This window comes from Glycine max, chromosome 14 (assembly GCF_000004515.6).
Source record: "Glycine max cultivar Williams 82 chromosome 14, Glycine_max_v4.0, whole genome shotgun sequence".
Classification (NCBI taxonomy): Eukaryota; Viridiplantae; Streptophyta; class Magnoliopsida; order Fabales; family Fabaceae; genus Glycine; species Glycine max.
Window position 1 is genome coordinate 38,884 of NC_038250.2, and position 23,309 is coordinate 62,192.

The following is a 23,309-nucleotide window of genomic DNA, read 5'->3' on the forward strand; positions in this document are numbered from 1 at the left end:
CATGATTTCTTATTATATTATTTATTTATCTTATTGATTAATTATGTATAATTTATTTTTTTATTGATCTATTTAATTCCATGATAAATGGGTAAGATAATTTTAAAAAATAGATAAATATAAGGATATAATTAATAAAAGAGTAAGGAAAGTTTTGAACTTTTAAAATGAGATAAAAATGAACAAAAAGTTTTCTTAATAAAATTGACACTTGTAAAAGGGTAGTATTAGTCAAAAAGGATACTAATTTAAAATCCTTTTAAATTAAATAGAATGACCTATTTGAATATATTATTATTTGCTTAACTGTTACCTTTAGGCAATGATTAAGAAATCAAAAATTATTTTTTATTTTTATTTTCATTTATATTTAGAAGTGTATCACTTGGAACCAAAAGGCTTCCAAGTTTGTTATCTTAAGGTAAGGAAACTTACCTTTCTTTTTCTTATGTATTGGCAAAATGCTTTTGAGTGTAAATTGTTAGAATGTGATTAAAATAACTATCGATTAATTTTGATGCAAAGAAAAAGAGCATAGTAAGGTTTGCAGACAATATAGTTATTCAGGCTGAGGGTGTTCGGAATGTGTTAGTCACAAGTCAAGATGGAAGACAAGCAGGGATCTCATATGTGCTTTATGTTCTTGGAATGAAGAGCAACTTAATCAGTATGGTCAGCTCTTGGAGAAGGGATTCCCAATGAATATGATTAATGTTTTTTTGGAGATCTATGACACAACAAAGAGAATGATCATGAAAGCCCCTTTGGCCAGAAACAAGACCTTCAAGGTAAACCTAAACACCATTGAATCTCAATGCTTTTCTATTGCTACATTATCATATGACTCATGGTTATGGCACCTAAGGTTAGGCCACTTAAATTTCAAGGATTTAAGTCTATTGAGTTCAAAAGATATGGTATCTAGTCACCCTCAATTGTGATTCCAAAGAAAATATGTGACAACTGCTTGATTAGCAAGCAACCCACAACCTCTTTCAGTTCAAACACTATGTCTAAAGCTAGTGATGTTCTACATGTTGTCTACTCATATGTTTGTGGGCCATTTGATGCTCCATTAGTAGGGGAAATAGATAATTTGTATCATTTGTGGATGATCTTAGTAGAAAAATTATGGCTACATTTGATTAAGGCTAAGAGTGAAGTGTTCAACATCTTTAAAGGATTCAAGGCTCTAGTAGAAAAGTAGTCCGGGAAGTTATTAAGATTCTGAGGACAAATGGAGGAGGAGAATTCACGTCTGGTGAGCTAGAAGGCTTCTGCAAGGAGCATGGAATAATACATGAAATAACTGCTCCCTACACTCCCCAACACAATGAGATTGCAGAAAGAAGAAACAGGACCATATTAAATATGTTAAGAAGCATGCTCAAGCAAAAAAAAGTCTTCCTCATAGCTTTTGGGGTGAAGCAGCCATGATTGCTGCTCATGTCCTGAATAGATGCCCTACCAAAAGGCTTGACTCAATAGTCCTAGAAGAAGCATGGTCTGGTAGCAAGCCTTCTGTCAAGCATTTTAAAATCTTAGGTTCATTATGCTATAGACATATTCCAGATCAAAGGAGAAAAAAGCTTGATGACAAAAGTGAACCAATGATCTTTATAGGTTACAACTCTACATGTTCCTACAAGTTGTATAATCCCAAGACAAAACAAGTTCTCTTCAGTAGAGATGTTTATTTTGATGAATCTAATTCATGGGGTGAGACACAAACTATAACTGAAATAGTTCCAAAATTGCAGTTTGATTGGAAGAAAACAACTCAGTAGGAGAAACCACTCAAGAGACAATGAATGTTGAGTCTTAGGTAGTGAATAACAGACCTACAAGAAATAAAAGTCTTCCATCAAGACTTTCTGATTATCAAGTTTATCCTAATAATGCTATCTTAGATGATGGTGATCTAGTTCAGCACCTATCACTTATGGATGATGTGGAACCCATTAGTCTTGATGAAGCCATCACAAGCAAAGTATGGAAATTAGCTATGGAAGAAGAATTGAGGAGCATTGAGAAGAATCATACCTGAGAAATGGTAGAATTACCTTGGAACAAGATTCCTATTGATGTCAAATGGGTTTTTAAAGCTAAACTTAAACCAGATGGCTTAGTTGCTAAGCATAAGGCTAGACTGGTAGCTAAAGGTTTCATACAGAGAAAGGGATAAATTACTTAGAGGTGTTTGCTCCTGTAGTTAGATTGGAAACTGTGAGGCTGATTGTTGCTTTGGCTAATTGGAGGAATTGGAAGTTATGACAGCTGGATGTTAAATCAGCTTTTCTCAATGGACCACTTGATGAGAAAGTGTTCACTATACAACGTCCTGGTTTCATAAGTAAAGGGAATGAATAGAAGGTTTTGAAGTTAAGGAAGGCTTTATATGGCCTGAAACAAGCACCTAGGGATTGGAACAAAAGCATTGATACTTTCCTTCATAGTGTTGGTTTTCAGAAATGTTCAGTAGATCATGGAGTCTAAGGCTGTAAGTTCCACTGATATTCTTCTTATTTGCTTATATGTGGATAACCTATCGATTACTGGTAGTAGTTCAGCTAGTATTGAGTCACTCAAGCAAAGCTTAAAGAAGGAATTTGAAATGATAGACTTGGGAATCCTATCGTATTTTTTGAGATTAAAGTTTGCTTATACTGAAAAGTGAATCTTTATGCACCAGAAGAAGTATATTTCAGAGGTACTAAAGAAGTTCAATAAGATGGAGTGTAATCCTGCAGAAACTCCAACTGAGTTAAATGTGAAGCTTGTAAGAAGTGAGAATGAGACTTTAGTTTATGGAACCTTGTTCAAGCAGATTGTTGGTAGCCTGAGGTTTATTTGTCACGACCCACCCTTGGGACATGACCGGCACACAGACTATAGCTTTCCTAGTCTGGCCAGCCTATCCTGTACACAACAATCTATAACAGAACACACACACATACACACACACACACACACTATATATATATATATATATATATATATATATATATATATATATATATATATAGACAAATCCATATACATATATCTCATTCCATCCACTTAATAACAAAGTTGATTATAATTACTAATCATCAAGTGTCTCCAAACATCACAAGCACATCTTCATCATGTCTATAAGAGAGAATCATTTAAATTTCAAAATACAATAATTCTCTCTAAATCTCTTACTACCCTGACCCCTATAGCTGCATTATACACTGGAGTTACAATCAACAATATCCATCAGACACAATGGGGACCTACCAAAAAGATAATCAAATTCCTAGGTGTGTCAGCAAATCCCAGGAAATCGGTTACTCCACTACTGAGTATCTGAGAAAAGAAATAAAAGAAGGAGTAAGTCACAAGGACTTAGTGAGAGCATAATATACAAAACGGACAAGAAGGAGAGTACCATTTAACATGAATCTTTCCATTCCAAAAGATATTAAAATGACATTTAAATAAATAATGAACAAAAATACACTTGCTTTTAGAAATCCATGTACGCAGAGAATATACATTTCAGAACTTCTCATAACCTGGTATCCAAAATGATTACTTTAAAATCGAGCATTTATTCTATTATGTGCACATAGACCGCATTATCTCTTCGTTGTGATGAACGGTAATTATATAACTACGACATTTAGCTCGTAGGCTGCATTATCTCTTCGTTGCAGCGAACAGAACATATAAATATACTATGAGTAATTGACCCATAGGCTACATTATCTCTTCGTTGTAGCAAACGACATATATAATTATACTATGAGAATTTAACTCATAGGCTACATTATCTCTTCGTTGTAGCAAATGGAAATATCATTATACTATGAGAATTCAACTCATAGGCTACATTATCTCTTCGTTATAGCAAATGACATATATAATTATACTATGAGAATTTAACTCATAGGTTACATTATCTCTTCGTTGTAGCAAAAGGAAATGTCATTCGTGAACTCATCATAAATAAAAATTAAACAAAGAGTTCAACATTCATCCTCATATATATATATATATATATATATATATATATATATATATATATATATATATATATATATATATTCTGACGTAAACTTGCTTCTCCAAGATGAACTTTAAAAACATCGTTAAGTACTAGGACCTAAACATTTCAATAATCTCTAAACATTTAAATAATAGAACAAGGGATCGGACAAAATCCTCAATTTTAGCAAACCTAGGGTTTTGAGAAAATCACAATAATATCTAATACTTAGTTTCTAACTCTTTTTCTCACAGTCCATGACTAATCAGTGCTATAACATACTCATCTAACATAATGGGTCATAAACATTTACCTTAAAGAGATCAAATAGAAAAACCAAGGAAATGCGTAGGGTTTTCCGTTTTCTCCAGCCACCTCCTTGTGTGCGGAAAGACACAAGGATAAAAAAAACTTGAAAATTTGGGAATAATGGAATGAGATGAGTGAAAGATTGAGAGATGAGATGTGGGGGGAAAAGAGATAGGGTTGAAAGGGGTGGTTGCTGCAAGAAGAAGAAGTTTCGGGAAAGGGGGAGAAAGGTCTTAGGAGTTTTAGTTGAGGGGGGGGGGGGTGGGGGGGTGGGTTTTGTTATTTAATATTATATTATTATCTAAGTGAAACGGTGCGTTTCATTATTTGTCATAGTAGACCAAAAATTGCCTTCCGTGTTGGACTTGTGAGTAGGTTCACGAGTGATCCTAGACAACAACATTTGTTAGCTACTAAGACAATCTTGAGATATCTAAAGGGAACTCTTGGATATGGAATCATTTTTTCCGATTAAATCACGGAGGATGAGAGTCTACATCTTGAAGCCTATTCTGATTCTGATTGGTCTGACGATTTGGTTGATAGGAGAAGCACTATAGGACAAATCTTCTTGTTGTCTGGATCTCCTATATCTTGGAGCTTAAAGAAGCAAACGGTAGTGACACTATCAACTGGCAAAGCAGAATACATTGCAATGTGTTCAACTGCTTGTCAGGCACTATGGTTAACTTCCTTGCTTAATGAATTGAAGGTGTCTGTTGGTAATGTTGTTGACTTGCTTGTGGACAATAAATCAACTATAGCCTTGGCCAAGAATCCAGTATCTCACGGTAGAAGCAAGCACATAGACACCAAGTTTCATTTCCTTAGGGATCAAGTGAACAAGGGCAAGGTCAAATTGAAGCATTGCAAGATAGAAGTGCAATTGGCGGATATAATGACTAAGTCATTGAAGATTGAAAGGTTTAAGAAGTTGAGAGGGTCCTTGAATATAGTTTGTTTCTAAGCTTTTGAATCAAAGGGGGTGTTAGAATGTGATTAAAATAGCTAGCGATTAGAAAGTGAATTATGGGTTGTTATTAGAAAGTGAATAAGCTAGTTTTAATAGATATACCGTATAAATAGCCTTTGACTCTTTCATCATTGAGTATTGATTTTGAATAATAGAATTTCAATTCTTTCATTTTTTTTTCATATCTCGTGTGTGAATATGTTATTGTTCTAACATAAACATGTATATTTGGTCTTTTTAATGATTTAAAAATTCTTGAACTCATATATTATTGATAATGACTTATATTTATGTGCATTATGACGATTTAAAATGTTTTCTTTTACGTTGGTGATTTAAAATGTTTAAGAATAAAAATCACTAAAATTTCTTACATTTAATGAATTTTATTTGCGTTAATACTTTGATGACTCTTATACTACTCATGAGTGATTAAGTTTATAACTTTTAAAATTTTAATAAAAAAATTGTGACATTTTTAAATTAATTATTTTAAAATAAGTCCTATCCTATCTTAATGATCAAAATATATTCATTCATGAACATAAAGGAGGAAAGCGTGATCGGATGCTTCATTCATGTTAGTCAAATTCTTTTTCCATTTTACAATTATAATTTGTGTAATTTTTTTTTATAGATCACAGATATTGAATTCTTTTTTCGATTTCAAAGTGTTAATTTTTTTTTCAATTATTATAATAATAGGTAATAACAAATATTTAAAATTATGTGAATAAAGAATTAAAATAGTAAAATACGTACCTATCAAACAACCGTAAGTATAAATAAAAAAAACTTCAAAGAGGAGGGGATCTAGCATTTAAATTCCATTATCACTTGTCAATATTTGAATGATATGATTTTTTATAAGAAAAAAAAATTGGTTAAATATCTTTATGTTTTGTTTTGAGAGGAGAGCAATATGTCTATGGTGAGAGAGAAAAATATGAACATTTCCTCATCCTGCAGTTTGGTTTGAGGAGTTGTATAATTTCTTGGTTGTCAGGCGCGGACTTCTTACTGTCACTCGACCTCGACGACTGTCAGTTGTTTTCTTTTCCATATCTCGTGGCTTTGCTTTCGTTTCGTTGTAGTGTATATCCTGAATCCTGATCGCAGAAATAGTATTAGTATTTGGGATATAAATAAATTAGTGATGGATAACGAGGTGGAGGTGCTAGAATTTGATATTGGGCTGGGAGGAGGAGAGGGAGAATATGACGATGACGACGGAGGAGGAATTGATGAGGAGGAATTGGGTGTAGCCACTGGAGGTGGGGAAATATATCTTCCTGAGGGGGACCTCTTAGATCTTGAACCTTGCGAGGGCATGGAATTCGAATCTGAAGAGGCTGCCAAGGCCTTCTACAATTCCTATGCCCGTCGTGTTGGTTTTAGTACTCGCGTCAGCTCATCCCGTCGTTCCAGGCGCGATGGAGCTATAATACAGAGGCAATTTGTTTGCGCAAAGGAGGGTTTCCGAAATTTGAATGAGAAACGCACAAAGGATAGAGAGATCAAGCGCCCTCGAACAATTACCCGAGTCGGTTGTAAAGCCTCTCTTTCTGTCAAAATGCAAGACTCTGGCAAGTGGATCGTCTCTGGCTTTGTTAGAGAACATAATCACGAACTCGTTCCACCAGACCAGGTGCATTGCCTTCGCTCTCACAGGCAAATTTCAGGAGCTGCCAAGACGCTCATCGATACTTTACAGGCTGCTGGGATGGGTCCTCGTAGAATTATGTCTGCACTAATTAAAGAGTATGGTGGGATTAGCAAAGTCGGCTTCACAGAGGTGGACTGTAGGAATTACATGAGGAATAATAGGCTAAGAAGTTTAGAAGGTGACATTCAACTTGTTCTTGATTATTTGAGACAGATGCATGCCGAAAACCCTAATTTCTTCTATGCTGTGCAAGGAGATGAGGATCAGTCCATAACCAATGTTTTCTGGGCTGATCCCAAGGCTAGGATGAATTATACATTTTTTGGTGATACTGTAACCTTTGACACCACATACCGATCTAATAGGTATCGGTTACCATTTGCTCCCTTTACTGGTGTAAACCATCATGGGCAACCTGTTCTCTTTGGTTGTGCTTTCCTAATTAACGAATCTGAAGCATCATTTGTGTGGCTTTTCAAGACATGGCTTATGGCCATGTCTGGACGTCCCCCAGTGTCAATAACAACTGATCATGATTCTGTAATTCGGTCAGCCATAATACAAGTTTTCCCTGAGACCCGCCACCGTTTCTGCAAGTGGCACATCTTTAAAAAATGTCAGGAAAAGTTATCTCATATTTTCCTCCAATATCCAAATTTTGAAGCAGAATTTCACAAATGTGTTAACTTGACTGAGTCGACTGAGGAATTTGAGTCTTGCTGGTCAACACTTGTAGATAAATATGATCTCAGGGACCATGAATGGCTTCAAGCAATATATTCTTCTTGTAGGCAGTGGGTACCTGTATATTTGCGAGACACATTCTTTGCAGAAATGTCCATCACTCAGCGAAGTGATAGCATGAACTCTTACTTCGATGGGTATATAAATGCTTCCACCAATTTAAGTCAGTTCTTTAAGCTCTATGAGAAAGCACTTGAAAGTCGCAATGAGAAAGAAGTGAGAGCTGATTATGACACAATGAATACTTTGCCGGTATTGAGAACCCCATCTCCAATGGAGAAGCAAGCATCTGAGCTTTACACGAGAAAAATTTTCATGAGGTTCCAGGAGGAGTTAGTTGGGACACTTACATTAATGGCATCCAAAGCTGATGATGATGGGGAGGTCATTACATATCATGTAGCTAAGTATGGAGAGGACCATAAAGGGTATTGTGTTAAATTCAATGTTCTGGAGATGAAAGCGACTTGCAGTTGCCAAATGTTTGAGTTTTCAGGCCTTCTTTGTAGGCACGTTTTGGCAGTCTTTAGAGTTACCAATGTGCTTACTCTCCCATCTCATTATATTCTGAAACGTTGGACAAGAAATGCCAAAAGCAATGTAATATTAGAAGAACATGCTTGTGATGTATATACTTACTATTTGGAATCTCATATAGTTAGATATAACACCCTCCGGCATGAGGCTTTTAAATTTGTTGATGAAGGTGCGCGGTCTGCTGAAACTTATGATGTTGCAATGGATGCTTTACAAGAAGCTGCAAAAAGAGTTTCTCAGGGAATGCAAAATGAGGGAAAAATTCCTATCAATAATGGAAAGGTAAGGAGTCACGTGCTGAATGATGAAAGTCATGCTAATTACACAAGTGGGTGCCAGGAAGAAAGCTTGAGCCAGCATATGTCTAAGGTCTGATTTCCGTTTGAAAAATGTTTTTAACCTCATTTATGATATCTGTTTGAGTGCATTTTACTCTTTCATCCACCGTTATATGAAACCAATCCTGAACCTTCACCTAATAGCTTAAGGCATTATGATATTTTTTTTTTTATCAGCAAAGATAAAATATATATATTAATGAGTACCAGAGGTACTGGATAAAATACACTTTACAGATCAGATTGGTTTCTTGATAGACCTAATTCTGACCATAGATAGAGTGTGAATACAGAAATAAGACACATATCATGGTATATTTAAAAATCCTGCACTAAGATTGGTAGACCAATGATTATAGTGTGTGTTGAAGTCCTTCTCCAAATTTGTTAGCCATGACCCTAGTAAGAAGACTGCATCGTCCATCAATTTGTTTGCATTAAATGTACCATTTGCAAAGATGATGTCATTTCTGTGCTTCCAAGTGGTCCATGTCAATGCTAGCCACCACCATTTCCATCTATTAGCTCTCATTCCCCGTGTCACCCCATGAATGTGTTGGAGAAAATGTTGTCTAGGATGGAGTGGGAAAACTCCCACCAAGTTCACCCAAGACAACGATTCCCACCAAAGCTGGATTATCTTGCTGCAATGAAAAAATAGGTGACCTGCACTCTCCTCCACCAAACTACAAATGGACAGCTGGATTCTGCCACCTCTATTTGTCGCTTTCGCAGATTTATTCTGGTTGGTAGCCTGTCTTTGAGTAGCCTCCATGCAAATGCAGCAATTTTTTATGGAACCTTGAGTTTCCGTAGCTCCTCGAAAGCCCCATCCTGATTCTCCTGTGAGATGTCCTCCCTAAGCATTTGGTATGCAGTTTTAGCCGAATATTGACCACTTGGAGCTGCCTTCCACACCCATTGATCGCTAATCTGCGGCTGGATTCTGTGAAACTCAACATCTTTTAGGAATGCTACCGCCATATCTATTTCACTATCGAACAATGATCTCCTCCACCTGAAATCCCACTCCCAGCTTGTGTCTTTGAAAGCCCCCATATGCTGTATATTTTTGTCTTGTTGAACGGAGATACTGTACATCCTAGAGTATTTTGCTAATAGCGAATCCTCTTCCCCTATCCACTTATCCTTCCTAAATCTAAATTTATCCCCACACCCTACCTTCCATAATGTTGTGTTCTTCATTACGGCCTCATGTTGCGGATGTTGAGCTACCTTCTTTAGGTCCCTCCACCATATAGATCTGGTATTGTCTCTAGTTGCTTCATTTAACGCCCTCCAGCCACCATACTTTGATTCAAGTACACTAGCCCACAATTCCCCCTGCTGCTGGAATAAGTCCCACTTCCATTTGCCCAACAATGATAAATTAAATGAGTTGCTATCTTTGACTCCCAAGCCGCCATCATCTTTTGGAAGGCATACTGTCTCCCATTTAATCCAGACTATTTTGTTTTGTTCATAATCTCCACCCCATAGAAACCTTCTCTGTAAACTCACAAGTTTGTCCTCCACCTTCTTAGGAACCCTGAAAAAAGAGAAAAAATAGATAGGAATGGATGTTAGCACTGTCTTAATGAGAGTCACTCGCCCCCCTAATGATAAGTGTCTTTGCTTCCATTTCTCTAATTTTCTCTCACACTTTCTAATAATAGGGTCCCATGTCTGATATCTTCTCGGATCTGCTCCGATAGGAACGTCGAGGTATACGAACGGGAAGGACAGTAAGCTACAATTGAGGTAATCTGCTGCTTCAGTTTTTCACCGTACCGACACCCGAAAAGCACCAAAACCACTTTTAGCAAAATTAATTTTGAGTCCCGATACCATCTCGAAGACTCTCAGGATTGTCTTGATTGCTCTTACATTCTCCATAGTTGCCTCACCAAAGAAGATTGTATCATCCGCATACTGGAGGATGCTAACTTCCACCTTGTCTGAACCAATTAAGAATCCCCGGAATAGCCCCTTCGTCGTAGCTTGCGACATAATTTCATTAAGTGCCTCAGCAACAATATTAAAAAGAAGGGGTGATAATGGATCCCTTTGCCAATTTGGACAATTTGGCAAAAGAGAAATAAGATCATCTTCACCAATGAATCCTTTGACAGCAACAAAATGATTGATGATGCTTCCTTTCTTTTGTGGACATGGTTATCAAATCTGGAGAAAGGCTTTGCAGTACACTTTAATCAGTGGTCTACTAATATCAGACAAGGCTTTTTGTATTAGCATTTTAATTCATGGCAGGGTGCCTTTTTGGTTCCTATCCAGACTCTATTTTAGTCTGATTTGGAACCAGATTATGGCCATCCAATTATATGTATCTCAAGTACCTCTGGTACTTTTCTCATATATATGAATATAATTATCTTTGTTGATCAAAAAATAAAAAATGGATCCCTTTGCCTCAGTCCCTTCTGAGGAATGAACTTATCTGTAGGACTACTGTTTACCATAACTGATACAGATGCTGATCTTAGACAACCCTTTATCCATTGAATCCATTTAAAACAGAAACCCATCCTTCTGAGCATATAGATAAGAAAATCCCAGGATACAGAATCATACGCCTTTTCATAGTCAACCTTGAAGACAACACATGGCTTTTGGCATCTTTTGGCTTCTTCAACTGCCTTATTTGCAACCACCACACTATGTAACATGTGTCTTCCTTCTATAAATGCGGATTGTGTTTCATGGATGATATGGGGCATGACCTTCTTCAGCCTGTTAGCCAGGATCTTCGCAACTATCTTGTACGTGCACCTTATCAATGAGATAGGTCTATAATCATTCAGCACCTTAGGGATTAAGGCTATGAAAGATGCATTAGAGCCTCGAGGAAAAATTCCATTCACATAGAATTCATCCAGGAATCTCAGGAAATCAGGTTTGATAGTTTGCCAGAATTGCTTGATGAATTTGAAATTAATGCCTTCTAGACCCGGACTTTTATCACTCCCACAATTCCACACAGCCCTTTTTACCTCGTCTTCCTGAAAGCGCCCCACAAGCATCTCATTTTGGTGACTTTCAATAGTCTGAAAGCACAGCCCATCCAATCTCTAATCCCAATAGTTTCCTGGAACCGTTGGGAGAAGAATGCCCTGACTGCCTCCTTAACTGTTGCCGGCTCTTCAATCCATGCTCCGTTAATCATCAGTCCTTTCAAACAATTATTTTTGCGAGTGGCATTAATCATCAGATGGAAATATCTGGAATTGCAGTCACCTTCTTTGATCCACCTAGACCTCGCCTTCTGTCTTAATAGTGACTCGTGTGATTGTTTTGCTACCCATAGATCCTCCTGAAGGCGCTTCCTGGTCATCACCTCATGCTGGTTTAGTTGTCTGTCAGCTGTATCCTCTTCTAACTTATTCAATTCTTCCTCGATCTTCTGATACTTCTTGAAGGTATCCCCAAATTGCTCTCTGTTCCACAACCTGAGCTTGCCTTTGAGTGCTTTAATTTTTTCTTTTAGCACATATCCAAGGCATTATGATATAAACCTTCCCGACTTCACCTAAAACCAATCTTGAAAACGTACTCGAGCTGCTATGACCATGTAGTTAGAAGTTTGATCCCTGCCACTTTCATTCTTATAAATAAAGTTCAATTCTGTCACGATAGAGAAAACCTGTGCAATGGCCTTGTCTCAAGCCCTAAGGAATTGGTGTGAGGGGGTTAGAGATATATAACAAGTCTTTAACCTTCATCTAACCGCATAAGATTTTAAGAAAGTTGGTTGTTGGCACACCCTTTTTAGCCCTCAAGGTAAGGCTAGTTACTTTTTACTCAGAATCCTTCAATCACCTTTAGTTATTATGAGTGCTTTTGTAGATTTACTCTATTTAAGTCCTGATATATAGTCATTTGTGGTATTTTAAACAAAGCTCTGTTTCCTTTCCTTGATTCAAATATCAATTACAAGCCAAAGTAATAATGAAGACTGTACACTAATTTAGGAGTCTAAATTGGAAACAGCTAAACCTAACAATGAAATAATCTGAACAGATTAGAATCAGGAGGGATTTTATATACAAATAATCCCTTTAAGGAAGGTAGTTAGACTCTATTTTAATCAGTGGTCCAGTAATATCAGACAAGGCTTTTTGTATTAGCATTTTAATTCATGGCAGGGTGCAGCCTTTTTGGTTCCTATCCAGACTCTATTTTAGTCTGACTTGGAACCTGATTATGGCCATCCAATTATATGTATTTCAAGTACCTCTGGTACTTATTTCTCATATATATAAATATATTTATCTTTGCTGATAAAGAAAAAAAAGAGAACCTGGGGAAAAATAGAATCAGTCAATTATTTTTTTCGCACAGCAAAAATCAGATAGTATTATATATAAATCAGTACTAGGTGTACTGGAAATAGGATAATAATATACAAGGCATATTTGCCTAACCCATCCAACAGTTTCATGATCACATTAGCCAATACAAAATTGAAATAGCCCCCTAAGACAACTCCTCCTTCAAGTTAGTAGACCATTGGTTGAAGTGCGTATGAAAATCTTTGTCCATGCATTTTAGCCATGACCAAGTGTGGAATAAAGCTTCGTCCATGACTTTTTCGGGGCTGAAAATCTGGTTATTGAAAACCACTGAATTTCTATGCTTCCAAATAGTCATGGATAGAGCTATCCAAAGCACTTCCCATCTCTTGTCTAGATATCTTTTGCTATTCCAATGAGAGAATTGTATAAAATGATTTTTAGGGTCAATGGGGAAAGGGCCCACTCTACTAACCCAACTCAAAACCTCCCACCAAAGGCTCCTAGTTGATGTGCAGGAAAACATGATACGACCAACTGTTTCCTCCTCTACATCACATAAAGGGCATCTATAAGATAATAGAGCCACCTGCCTCCTTCTCAGGTTAGCCTTAGTTGGCAATCTGTTTTTGAAGAGTCTCCAAGAGAATGCACTTGCTCTTGGAGGAATTTTCAGCTTCCACATACTCCTGGAAACAGTGTCTTCAGCAGCAGAGGTGCTATCAACCATCAAAAGATTGTATGCTGACTTTGTGGAATAAGACCCGGTATTATCAGCCCTCCAATTAAGACAGTCCATTGTAGATGGATGGATCTGAACATCAGCAATGTACTCCATGAAAGTTGTCATCATATCGATCTCATGGTCAAAGAAATTTCTCCTCCATTGGAATCTCCATTCCCACCTGTTATCAGCAACTTGGCCCATTAGATTGATAGTAGAGTCGTGGTGGAGACTAATTTGATACATAGCTGGATACTTGCCTTTGAGGTTGAAGTCATCCCCCCTCCACTTGTCCAACCAAAACTTAACCTTGGCCCCATTACCCACCTTCCACCTCAAGTTACTGGTTAAAATATTATGGTGTTGCTGCTGGGATACAGATTTTAAGTCCCTCCACCAAGGAGAGATGTGTGCACTGTTTCTACCATATAGTAAGGAGTGCCATCCTCCGTATTTGGACAATAAGATTCTTGCCCAAAGCTGATGCTGATTATTCGCCAAGTTCCAGCCCCATTTACCAAGCAAGGCTACATTAAACTTGTTCAAATCTTTAATTCCTAACCCCCCTCTGCTCTTAGGGAGGCAGACTATGTCCCATTTGACCCATGGTATCTTGGTTGTATCATTATCACCTCCCCAAAGAAAGTTTCTCTGAATAGAAACAATCTTATGAACTACATTTTTGGGGATTCTGTAAAAAGACAGCAAGTAGATAGGCAGTGCTGTCAAAACAGAATTGATTAGAGTTATTCTGCCCCCCATCGATAGACACTTGTGCTTCCAAGAGGCTAGTTTGGACTCAAACTTGTTGATGATTGGTTGTCAAACACTCCTGCTTTTAGGACTTGACCCCACTGGAATCCCCAGGTAGGAGAAAGGAATGCCCATCTGACTGCAGTTAAGAAAGTGAGCTGCATCTCTACACCATGCCTCTGATTTATCCAAGCAACCAAACTGACTTTTAGTGTAGTTGATCTTGAGACCTGAAGCCAGCTCATAGCATCTCAGAACAGACTTTAAGACTCTAACATTGGCTGAATTTGCAGCTCCAAAAAACAAAGTGTCATCTGCATACTGCAGAATATTGACATCCTCCTTCATGCTTCCCACTTGATAACTGGTGAATAAATTCTTAGATATAGCTGTCCTCATTAGTCCTGTGAGGCCTTCTGCTACCAAATTGAAGAGTAAAGGGGCAAGGGGATCCCCCTGCCTTAGTCCTCTCTCGGGGACAAACTCCCTAGTGGGACTGCCATTGATTAAAATGGATACTGATGCACTAGAGAGACAGCCATGGATCCACTTTCTCCACCTTTCACAGAAACCCATCCTCATCATCATATAATTAAGAAAACCCCAAGAGACCGAGTCATAAGCTTTTTCAAAGTCGACCTTGAAGAACATGCAGGGTTTATTTTTTGTTTTAGCTTCAGCTATGACCTCATTAGCTGTCATCACTCCATGCAGAATATGTCTTCCTTTGATGAAGGCTGTTTGTCTTTAATCAATGAGATGAGGTAGAACGAGGGTCAACCTATTAGCCAAAAGCTTGGATACAACTTTATAGACACAACCTATGAGAGAGATTGGTCTATAATCATTGAGAGATTGGGGATCATTTCGCTTGGGGATAAGAGCTATAAAGGAGGCATTGCTTCCTTTTGGGAAAGAACCATTGATATAAAACTCATCTAGGAACCGCATAAAATCAGGCTTCAAGATCTTCCAAAAGTGCTTGATAAAGTTGAAGTTAAGGCCATCCGGGCCAGGACTTTTGTCTCCACCACAATCCCACACAGCTGCTGTAATTTCTGCTTTTGTGAATCTGGCCACAAGGGTTTCTCTCTCTCCTTGAGCAAGAGAAGGTAGCTGGACACCATCCAAGGTTGGCCTGTTAAAATTCTGCTCAGCAAATCTTTCTTTAAAATGATTAAAAGCTTCATTTTTAACACTACTAGGCTCTTGGACCCACATCCCATCTATGGTCAGTCCTTGGATAGCATTGTGTCTCCTTCTGTGGTTGATCATTTTATGAAAATAAGCAGAATTTCTATCCCCTTCTTTTAACCATTTCACTCTAGCCTTTTGCCTCAACATGGATTTGTAGGCATTAGTTGCATACCACAGCTGCTCCTGAAGGGATTTCTTAAGTTCCACTTCAGCTGGAGACAGAATTCTATCATTAATAGCAGCCTCCAAGGCATTCAGCTCTTTCTTTAGATCCAGAATCTTCTTAGCAGTGATAACTCCATTGGAATAACTCCACTATCGAATGCAGTCTTTAATGAATTTCACCTTTTGCTTGAGTGCATATCCTCCCCAGCCATTAGGATGATAATTATTCCACTTGAGAGCCACCATATCCTGGAATCCCTTGTCCTGTATCCACCAGTCCATAATCTTGAAAGGCTTGGGCCCCCAATCAATGATTTTGGATCTCAAGAGGATAGGGCAATGATCTGAAAAATCTCTATCCAGCACAAACTGAGTGGTATCAGGCCATTGATCCAGCCAATTGTCAGATAAGAAAAACCTGTCCAGCTTGCTCATAGCACTCCCATTAGGTCTGTACCAGGTGAAGTTTCTGCCAATAGATCTGACCTCCTCTAAGGCCATGTCTGAAATCCAAGAGTTGAATTCAACCATGCTAGAAGAGTTGCCCTCTGTCTGAGATGAGCTCACTCTCTCATGATGGTATCTTATCGAATTGAAGTCACCTAGGATGCACCACAATTCATCATGATAAGAGGATTTCAACTGCAGAAGTTCTTCCCATTGATTTCTCTTCCTTTGTATATCACAGGGGGCATAGACATTGGTGATTATAACCTTCATATTTTCCTTTATCCACCTACCTTCCAACAAAATAAAACCATTTCCCACAACCCTTTTATCCACCTCATAGGATTCATTATTCCAAATACATAAAAGGTCACCAACTGCATTACTAGAGGGGAGACATTCCCAATTGGCATGACTATCCCCCCACAGGTATTGGCAAAGCTTTTTATCAACAGAGTACTTTTTAGTTTCTTGAATACAGAGAATATCAACTTTGTTGGCCAGAGTGAACTTCCGAATGGCTGACCTCTTGGCTCCACTACCTAAACCTCTCGAGTGAATGGACAAAATATTCATGGTTCATGGTGATGCTTTCCATCTCTGCTGCTACTGCAGATGTGTTACAACTGCTATCTACTTCCCTCTTCTTCTGGACCATATTTGTATTGTTCTCCGCAAAGGATAATCCCAAGTCTCTAGCTATCTCCCAGTGGGCATCATCCTCCACTCCATAATAATCATTGTTGAAGCTACTTGGTGAGATGGGGCTATGAGAAGGCCGCTCCTGAGTAGGGGTCAATGGGGCTGTATCTAAAACCCGAGAAATGCCTCCTTCGTTGTTAAGTTTGGTCTTACTAATTGTACCCAACTTCTCTGATTCACCCCCTTCTCCAGTCTTATTAAAAACTGGGTTCAGATTTAGTTGGGCCGTGGATTTTGCTGTTCCACACTCCTTTTTTCTTCTATACACTTTGAAGACAAAGCTTGTTTTACCACCATTTGTACCTGGGCCACTGTTTTCCAAGCCCAATAACTTCTTTACCCCCTCCCCCTGCAAGTCTTGGGAACTATTGTCCGTTTCAGTCAATCCCGGCAATTTTGAATCGTGGTTGACTGCTGGATATTCCTCGGAATTCATGACCACAGGATATTCCTCCAAAACCCGATGGATACTTCCCTCCTCTGAAACGTCTTTGACCTTTTCAGCAGCTACAATTTCCGCAAATGGCATCTGATTTTGGCTAGTGCAGGAAAGCCTAAGGTCTGGCATTCCTTTACCATGTAAATCCACAGGGAAATGGCCGTTGCAATGCTGTTGGTCCTCTCTCCTAGGTGTCAGCTTCACAGGACCATGAGCTGACTTGTACCATCTGCATGTCGACACATCATCACCAGTCTTGGGGTCACCGTGATTCCGCCACCGACGGGAACCATGGTCCCAGCATCTCCGACCCGTTTCCACCATACCAGGCGAGGGCCACTGGGTGGGGGAGTCTCCGAAGTAGTCACCGGAACTACGTTCGGGAGGAACTCCACAAGGGACCAGGTTGTTTGGCTCTGCATCCGAGGCATCCATTTCCGTAGAGAAAGGAGACGGCGGAAAGCCCTCCTCAGGTTTGAAACGTGCCGTCCGACTCCACCCAGAGGCCATGTCCTCACGAATCTCCAGACAGTGCCGACTTCTGTCCACTACAACGTTCACCGAAAGAGCTATCGATGGTTTCTCCTTCGTGCGTACCAGGACCCGCGCGATGTCCATCCTCACCTTATCCTCCGTTGCCGCATCTAGCTCCACAAGTTCCCCACATGTCTCCACTATGGTTGCGAAGTGTTCTGTTTCCCAAGCTTGCAGAGGAACGCCCCAAATGAGAAGCCAGGTTAGGCGATATGACGGCATCAACTCCGGCGTCCACTTCTGAATAGAAGAGAAAGGAGTCCCTCCTTTACCGAGTTCCTGTTGGTTGATTTTGTCAGCCGTGTCGTCATCCATTTCATGGAAGATGACCATATCTTCTCCCCAATATGCGGGTTTCACGTCCATTCCAAACATCCCCTGCATCTCCTCCTCCACCTTTTCGAACATTCCTTTGTTTTTTAAACGACCCACCCAAACATTGTCAAGCCATTTTGTTTTCTCCTTTTTCGTTTGGATAATAATGGACTCTGCAACGTTCCCCGTCGTGAGCCCCTGTAGCTCGTTTCCTTCCGGCGTGCCATGTAGCTCCTTTCCTTCCTGCGTGCGATTGTGTCTCACCACTTCCGCATATGATTTTAGCTTTGGCGGTAAAATGTTATGGTGTTTCGTCTGCTCATTTACTACATACTCCATGAGTTTAACTCCTGCTCTACCTTGAGTCCCCGGTTGAGTGTTGTCTACCCTGTGGCCTCCTCTCTGAAATTTTGGTTTATTGACGAACAGCTTCATCCCCTTTATATATAAATTGTATCGAGTATTCTCTCCAGTCGATCTCCGTCTTCTACCCCCTTGAACCTTACGAAACCATACCTATGGCCTTGTTTATTCCTCTTCGTAGGTATAAACACCTCCCATACTTTTCCCCACTCCTGAAAAATCTTCCAGAGATCTTTTTCGCGGACATAATCAGGAAAATGGGAGAAATAGAAAGAGGTGATGTCTGGTCTGTCCCTCCACGATGATGATGATCCCCTTCCACGTGTGGTTGTCTGGTAATAGTCGTGTTGACCAGCTATATCTTTTCCATGTGCCGATTGGGGTTTCGTTTGAGCCTTTCTCCTACCCTTCACTTGAGTCCATGAGCCCTGGTGTTGGTTGGTTTGAATCCCGCGCTGCTCTTCTTCTAATTTGTAGGTAGTATTTGCTTCGAAATCTTCTCTCCTTGTTCCATATTCGCGCCATCTTTGTGAGTGTGGACTGTTTACTTTCACTCTTTGGTTGTCTCTTTCCCTACTACGGCCTCTCTCCCTCGTTGTCTCCTTTCGTCTATCTCTTCCTCTCTCTCTCCCACTCTCTCTTCCTCTCTCTCTCCCTCTCGCTCGCTAGCTCTGACTGTCTCTCTTGTTCTCTTTCTCTCTCTCGCCCTCTCTCTCTCGCGTGTAGCTAGGTATCTAATCTTATAACCTTCAATTATGACTGATTACTATTTTCAAATCTGTCAACATTAAACATTCCCCCTTCAGCTGGGTGATAGATGCCAACCATACTCAGTTTGGATCTTAGGTTGTGTAGAAACTCTAAAGAAGAGAAAAGGGATTTGTATATTGCATTTAGAAAATATTACAAAGCCACTGAGATCTCTTACAAGAGCAGTATTTATACTGCTGAGATTCAGTTGTAACTGAAATCTAACTAGAGCTAACTGTCAACTGACTACAGTTATAAAACTAACCAGAGTTAGTTACTCATATACACTTACATTGTCATAGTTTGATCTTGGAAGAGCTTTAATAAAGGCATCTTCTGTTTGGTGGTATTAATGAACATGACAGGCCATATAGAGCCTGTTATGTTCTTTATTCAGCGTGGTCCTCATACATCATTTTGGATTAGTGATATTACAGTATACTTACTCAGTGTCTTTTCTTTTGCTTTTTAGATAGGGGACAGCTGTCACACTGAGAGTTAGTTAGGTTTTCTGTTTTGTATTGCACAGCTATAAATAGCTATCTTCTCCTTTGTTGTAAACCAACAATTCTCAGAATTTCAATAGTACAAATTACAGTTCTGTTCATAAATTCTAATATGGTATCCAGAGCACAGTTAGATTCTTAACCTAGATCTATGGCTTCTGATCAAAATCCTCCTCCACCTCTGACACTTCCGTTCAATGTGGAACCTATTTCTACCTTTCTGCTGCTGTCATTTGGTGGCTGCTGTTACTTTCTCACTCTATTTCAGAGAAATTATATACGAAAAACTATCTCTTCTGGTGTCAACATCCTGTGATTAAATGCCACCACCGATTGCAAATTTTTCTTGTCAATCCTCAAATTCCTCACTGTTGAAGATCATGACACTGGCTGAGTCTCTGCTTCTTATCTTGCTTGGGAGCAGCAAGACCAACTTCTCTTATCATGGCTTCAATCGTCTATTTCATGCTAAATGCTTGGCTGTGTTATTGGTTGCAAATCTTTGTGGCAACTTTGGGAGAAGATTCACATTTTCATTTGCACACTAATGCGATCGCACTGAGCTACGCAGCACTACACTTGAGAATAGCAACATATCTGAATTCTTGTTTCGTATTCGGGCCTTAGTTGGTACTCTAATGGCGATTGGAGACTTTGTTTCTTCTAAAGAACAAATTGATATTATTCTGGAAGGGGTGCTGGAGCGAATATAGTAGCAAGTTCTACTCTCTTATCAGTAGCAAATATGAACAAATTGATCTACTTCTAATGCCTCACCACAACTTCCTCTGCAGAATCTGACTGAGCAAGGTTTATCTCAGTTCTTTGACTCTAATGGTGGTAATCGCTGTGTTGCTTGTCCCACTGGCAGAGGTGGCTGCAGACCTGCAGTGGCCGTAATGGTGGTCATGGAGGCCATGGCAGATATTCAAGTGTTCAATGTCAAGTTTGTCGCAAATTTGGACATGATGCTTCTGTTTGCTATCATCATTTTGATGAAAACTGTGCCTACTATGTCTCTGAATCCTTCTTCAGTCAATCCTCCACTACATCAAGGTATCCTCCACCTAGGGTTCCCTCTCAATTTCCTTTTTCTGGTTCCTATTTATTCATGCCTCAAGGACATGTTTCTGTTGCGCTTCATGCTATACCACCGCAGGCTCCCTTCATAAACCCTAATTTCTCAAATAATTTTTTGCACCCCACTCCTCAAGCTATGCTTACCAGCACTAACCTCAAGGTTCAGCAAGTTGGTACCCTAACTCAGGTGCCTCCCATCATGTGACTAATGTTTCCCAGAATATTCAACAACTCCTATAGGGAAGTTAACTACTTATGGTAGATTTTCTGCACTAAACTGCCTATTTTCTCCCTGAATAAATGATTTTGGACAAATTTACTTTCCATAGAATATTTACATCACTTGGCTATAAGTACATCAATTATGACTTATTGAGTCAATTATGGACTTATCTTTTGAAGATCAAATTCTGGTAACTTATCTTTTAAAAAGCAAATTGGTAGTTTAATAATTAATATATTTAGAGAGGAAAAGGAATATCTTAATAACGAATCACGATTGAACAAAGTTGGCCCTTCAACAGATAAATCCCTTGAGTGTTTTCCTTATTTGGCCTCTTGTCTAACCAAGCTCTTTATGTTTTGTTTGGTGATTTCATCCTTGCAATTCTGAGTTCACATATGAATATAATGATCAGTTTTCCTTGTTCCTCTTGGATTGGTATTTTGCCAGTCTGATTAATGCACTCGGTTGTCTGATGTGCATTTTTCACCCTTATTTAAGAGAATTGTCTTAATTATGACTGGGTTAATCAAGTATGCATATTGTGCTGAACCTAGTTTTCCTCTGTAATGTTTTTTTTATCCTCAATGCTAATTTTAAAAATACTTGCACCACATATCATCTCATAATTAAAATCTTTAATTAAGATATGGTGTATGATCTTAGTTGTGGGTTTTAAGAAACTAATGTTAATGACATTGGCCTGTAGATGATGTACATTGTGAATGTTAGTATTATGAGGTTATGTTTGGTGGTATTATGATGATAGAGTATTCCTTCTTCAGGATGCATTTACTTAGATATCATAATTACCAACCTATTGACTGGATATTGTCTGATATCCACTTTAGCTTAAGATTTTGTTAACTTACCTGTCTAGCTTCTGCTATTTGATGGAACAGAAGCATGTGCATATTTGTGTCCTTGTGAAATTTGTCAAAAGTGCTTTCAGGTCCATAAATCCATTTTATTCTTGCATGCATGCATTTGGTTGGGGAAGGTTAAATATTAATGATGTGGAAAGATATATGAAAACTTCGTTACTGTTTTGCTTTGCGTGTCTTTTCATTTTCTTCTATTTAGGGGGATTTATATATTATTCTTCCCCTAGATGTACGTTCTCATTTCTTTCAAATATTATATTCTTTCTGAAGAAAGAAAACATTTATTGTGTAACAAATTTTTTAATATCATTGGTTTTAAATATATAATCATTCATGCTTAAGTATGCTTTTGTTTATTTTAGTTTCATTGCTTTATGTCCTGCAGGATGATTTGGATAAGAATATTAGAAAACTTATGAATGAGCTTGAGTGTGCAAATCGGAAGTGTGAAATTTATCGGTCCAACCTGCTTTCCGTTTTGAAAGCTGTTGAGGATCACAAGCTAGAGTTATCAGTTAAGGTGGAAAACATCAAGATAAGCATGAAAGATGGCATCTAAAGACTATGGAGAATTAACATTGAAACTGATAGGAAAACAAATTCTATTTTGGCAATCCAGTCGCGCATCAATAATGATCCCATGACAACCCGCCGCCCCACAATTGTCTTGTAGCCCTCTTGTGATGTATAAAGTTGGTTTGCACTGTATTATTTTTTTGTTCAGTACTAAATTTATTATATTGATGTCAACTTTTATAGTCCAAGTTTTCTTTAAGAAAATAATAATTTAGCACATATACGTCATCGTATTAATATTTTTCTGAGTTTAATAATTGCTTACATAGTTTTTTCTTTTTTAAGGAATTGCTTACATAGTTTTTAACTCACAAACTGAACTATTTGATTTGCCTAAAGTCCAAGTGTTTGAACAACTGTTTATGATTTTTTAATACCATATGAAGAAAATATTAAATGAAAAATAAACATATTTAATGTTTTGGAAATTAAAATGTATTCAATACTTTTTTTTTTACCTAGTAAGAAGATTAATAGAAATATTTTGCAAGAGAATATAGAATATTCTTTTCCATTAATCATCAAAGCTTGGGTGTATTTAGTCAATAAAAATCGATCTAGTTGGTATAGAATGAATTCATATATCACAAAGACTTAGATTTAATTTCTTTTGTTGATGCGAGAATTTTGTTGGTAGAAAATATGTAAGTATTTCTATCAACGTTAAGGTTTATTCTGACTTTGATTAATTTTTGAGATTCAAATTACAAAAATCAAGTTTAAATTTAAATTTATGATCACATAGCCAGTTAGATGGTG

At 38.3% G+C, this 23,309-nt stretch overlaps 1 protein-coding gene across 1 annotated transcript; it reads left to right on the forward strand.

Moving 5' to 3' along the window:
- The first annotated feature begins 6,118 nt into the window (after positions 1-6,118).
- LOC100793442 (protein FAR1-RELATED SEQUENCE 5) lies at positions 6,119-22,764 on the forward strand. Its single transcript, XM_003545006.5, has 2 exons — positions 6,119-8,613; positions 22,360-22,764. Exons 1-2 carry the CDS (start codon positions 6,454-6,456, stop codon positions 22,531-22,533), a joined length of 2,334 nt encoding a protein of 777 aa, XP_003545054.1. The 5' UTR covers positions 6,119-6,453; the 3' UTR covers positions 22,534-22,764.
- The last annotated feature ends 545 nt before the right edge of the window (positions 22,765-23,309 follow it).

Excerpts from the sequence above, each read along its gene's own strand:
- LOC100793442 (XM_003545006.5), top strand. The coding sequence starts at position 6,454 with ATGGATAACGAGGTGGAGGTGCTAGAATTTGATATTGGGCTGGGAGGA. Across the intron at positions 8,614-22,359 it reads TGAGCCAGCATATGTCTAAG|GATGATTTGGATAAGAATAT; the intron begins GTCTGATTTCCG and ends TATGTCCTGCAG.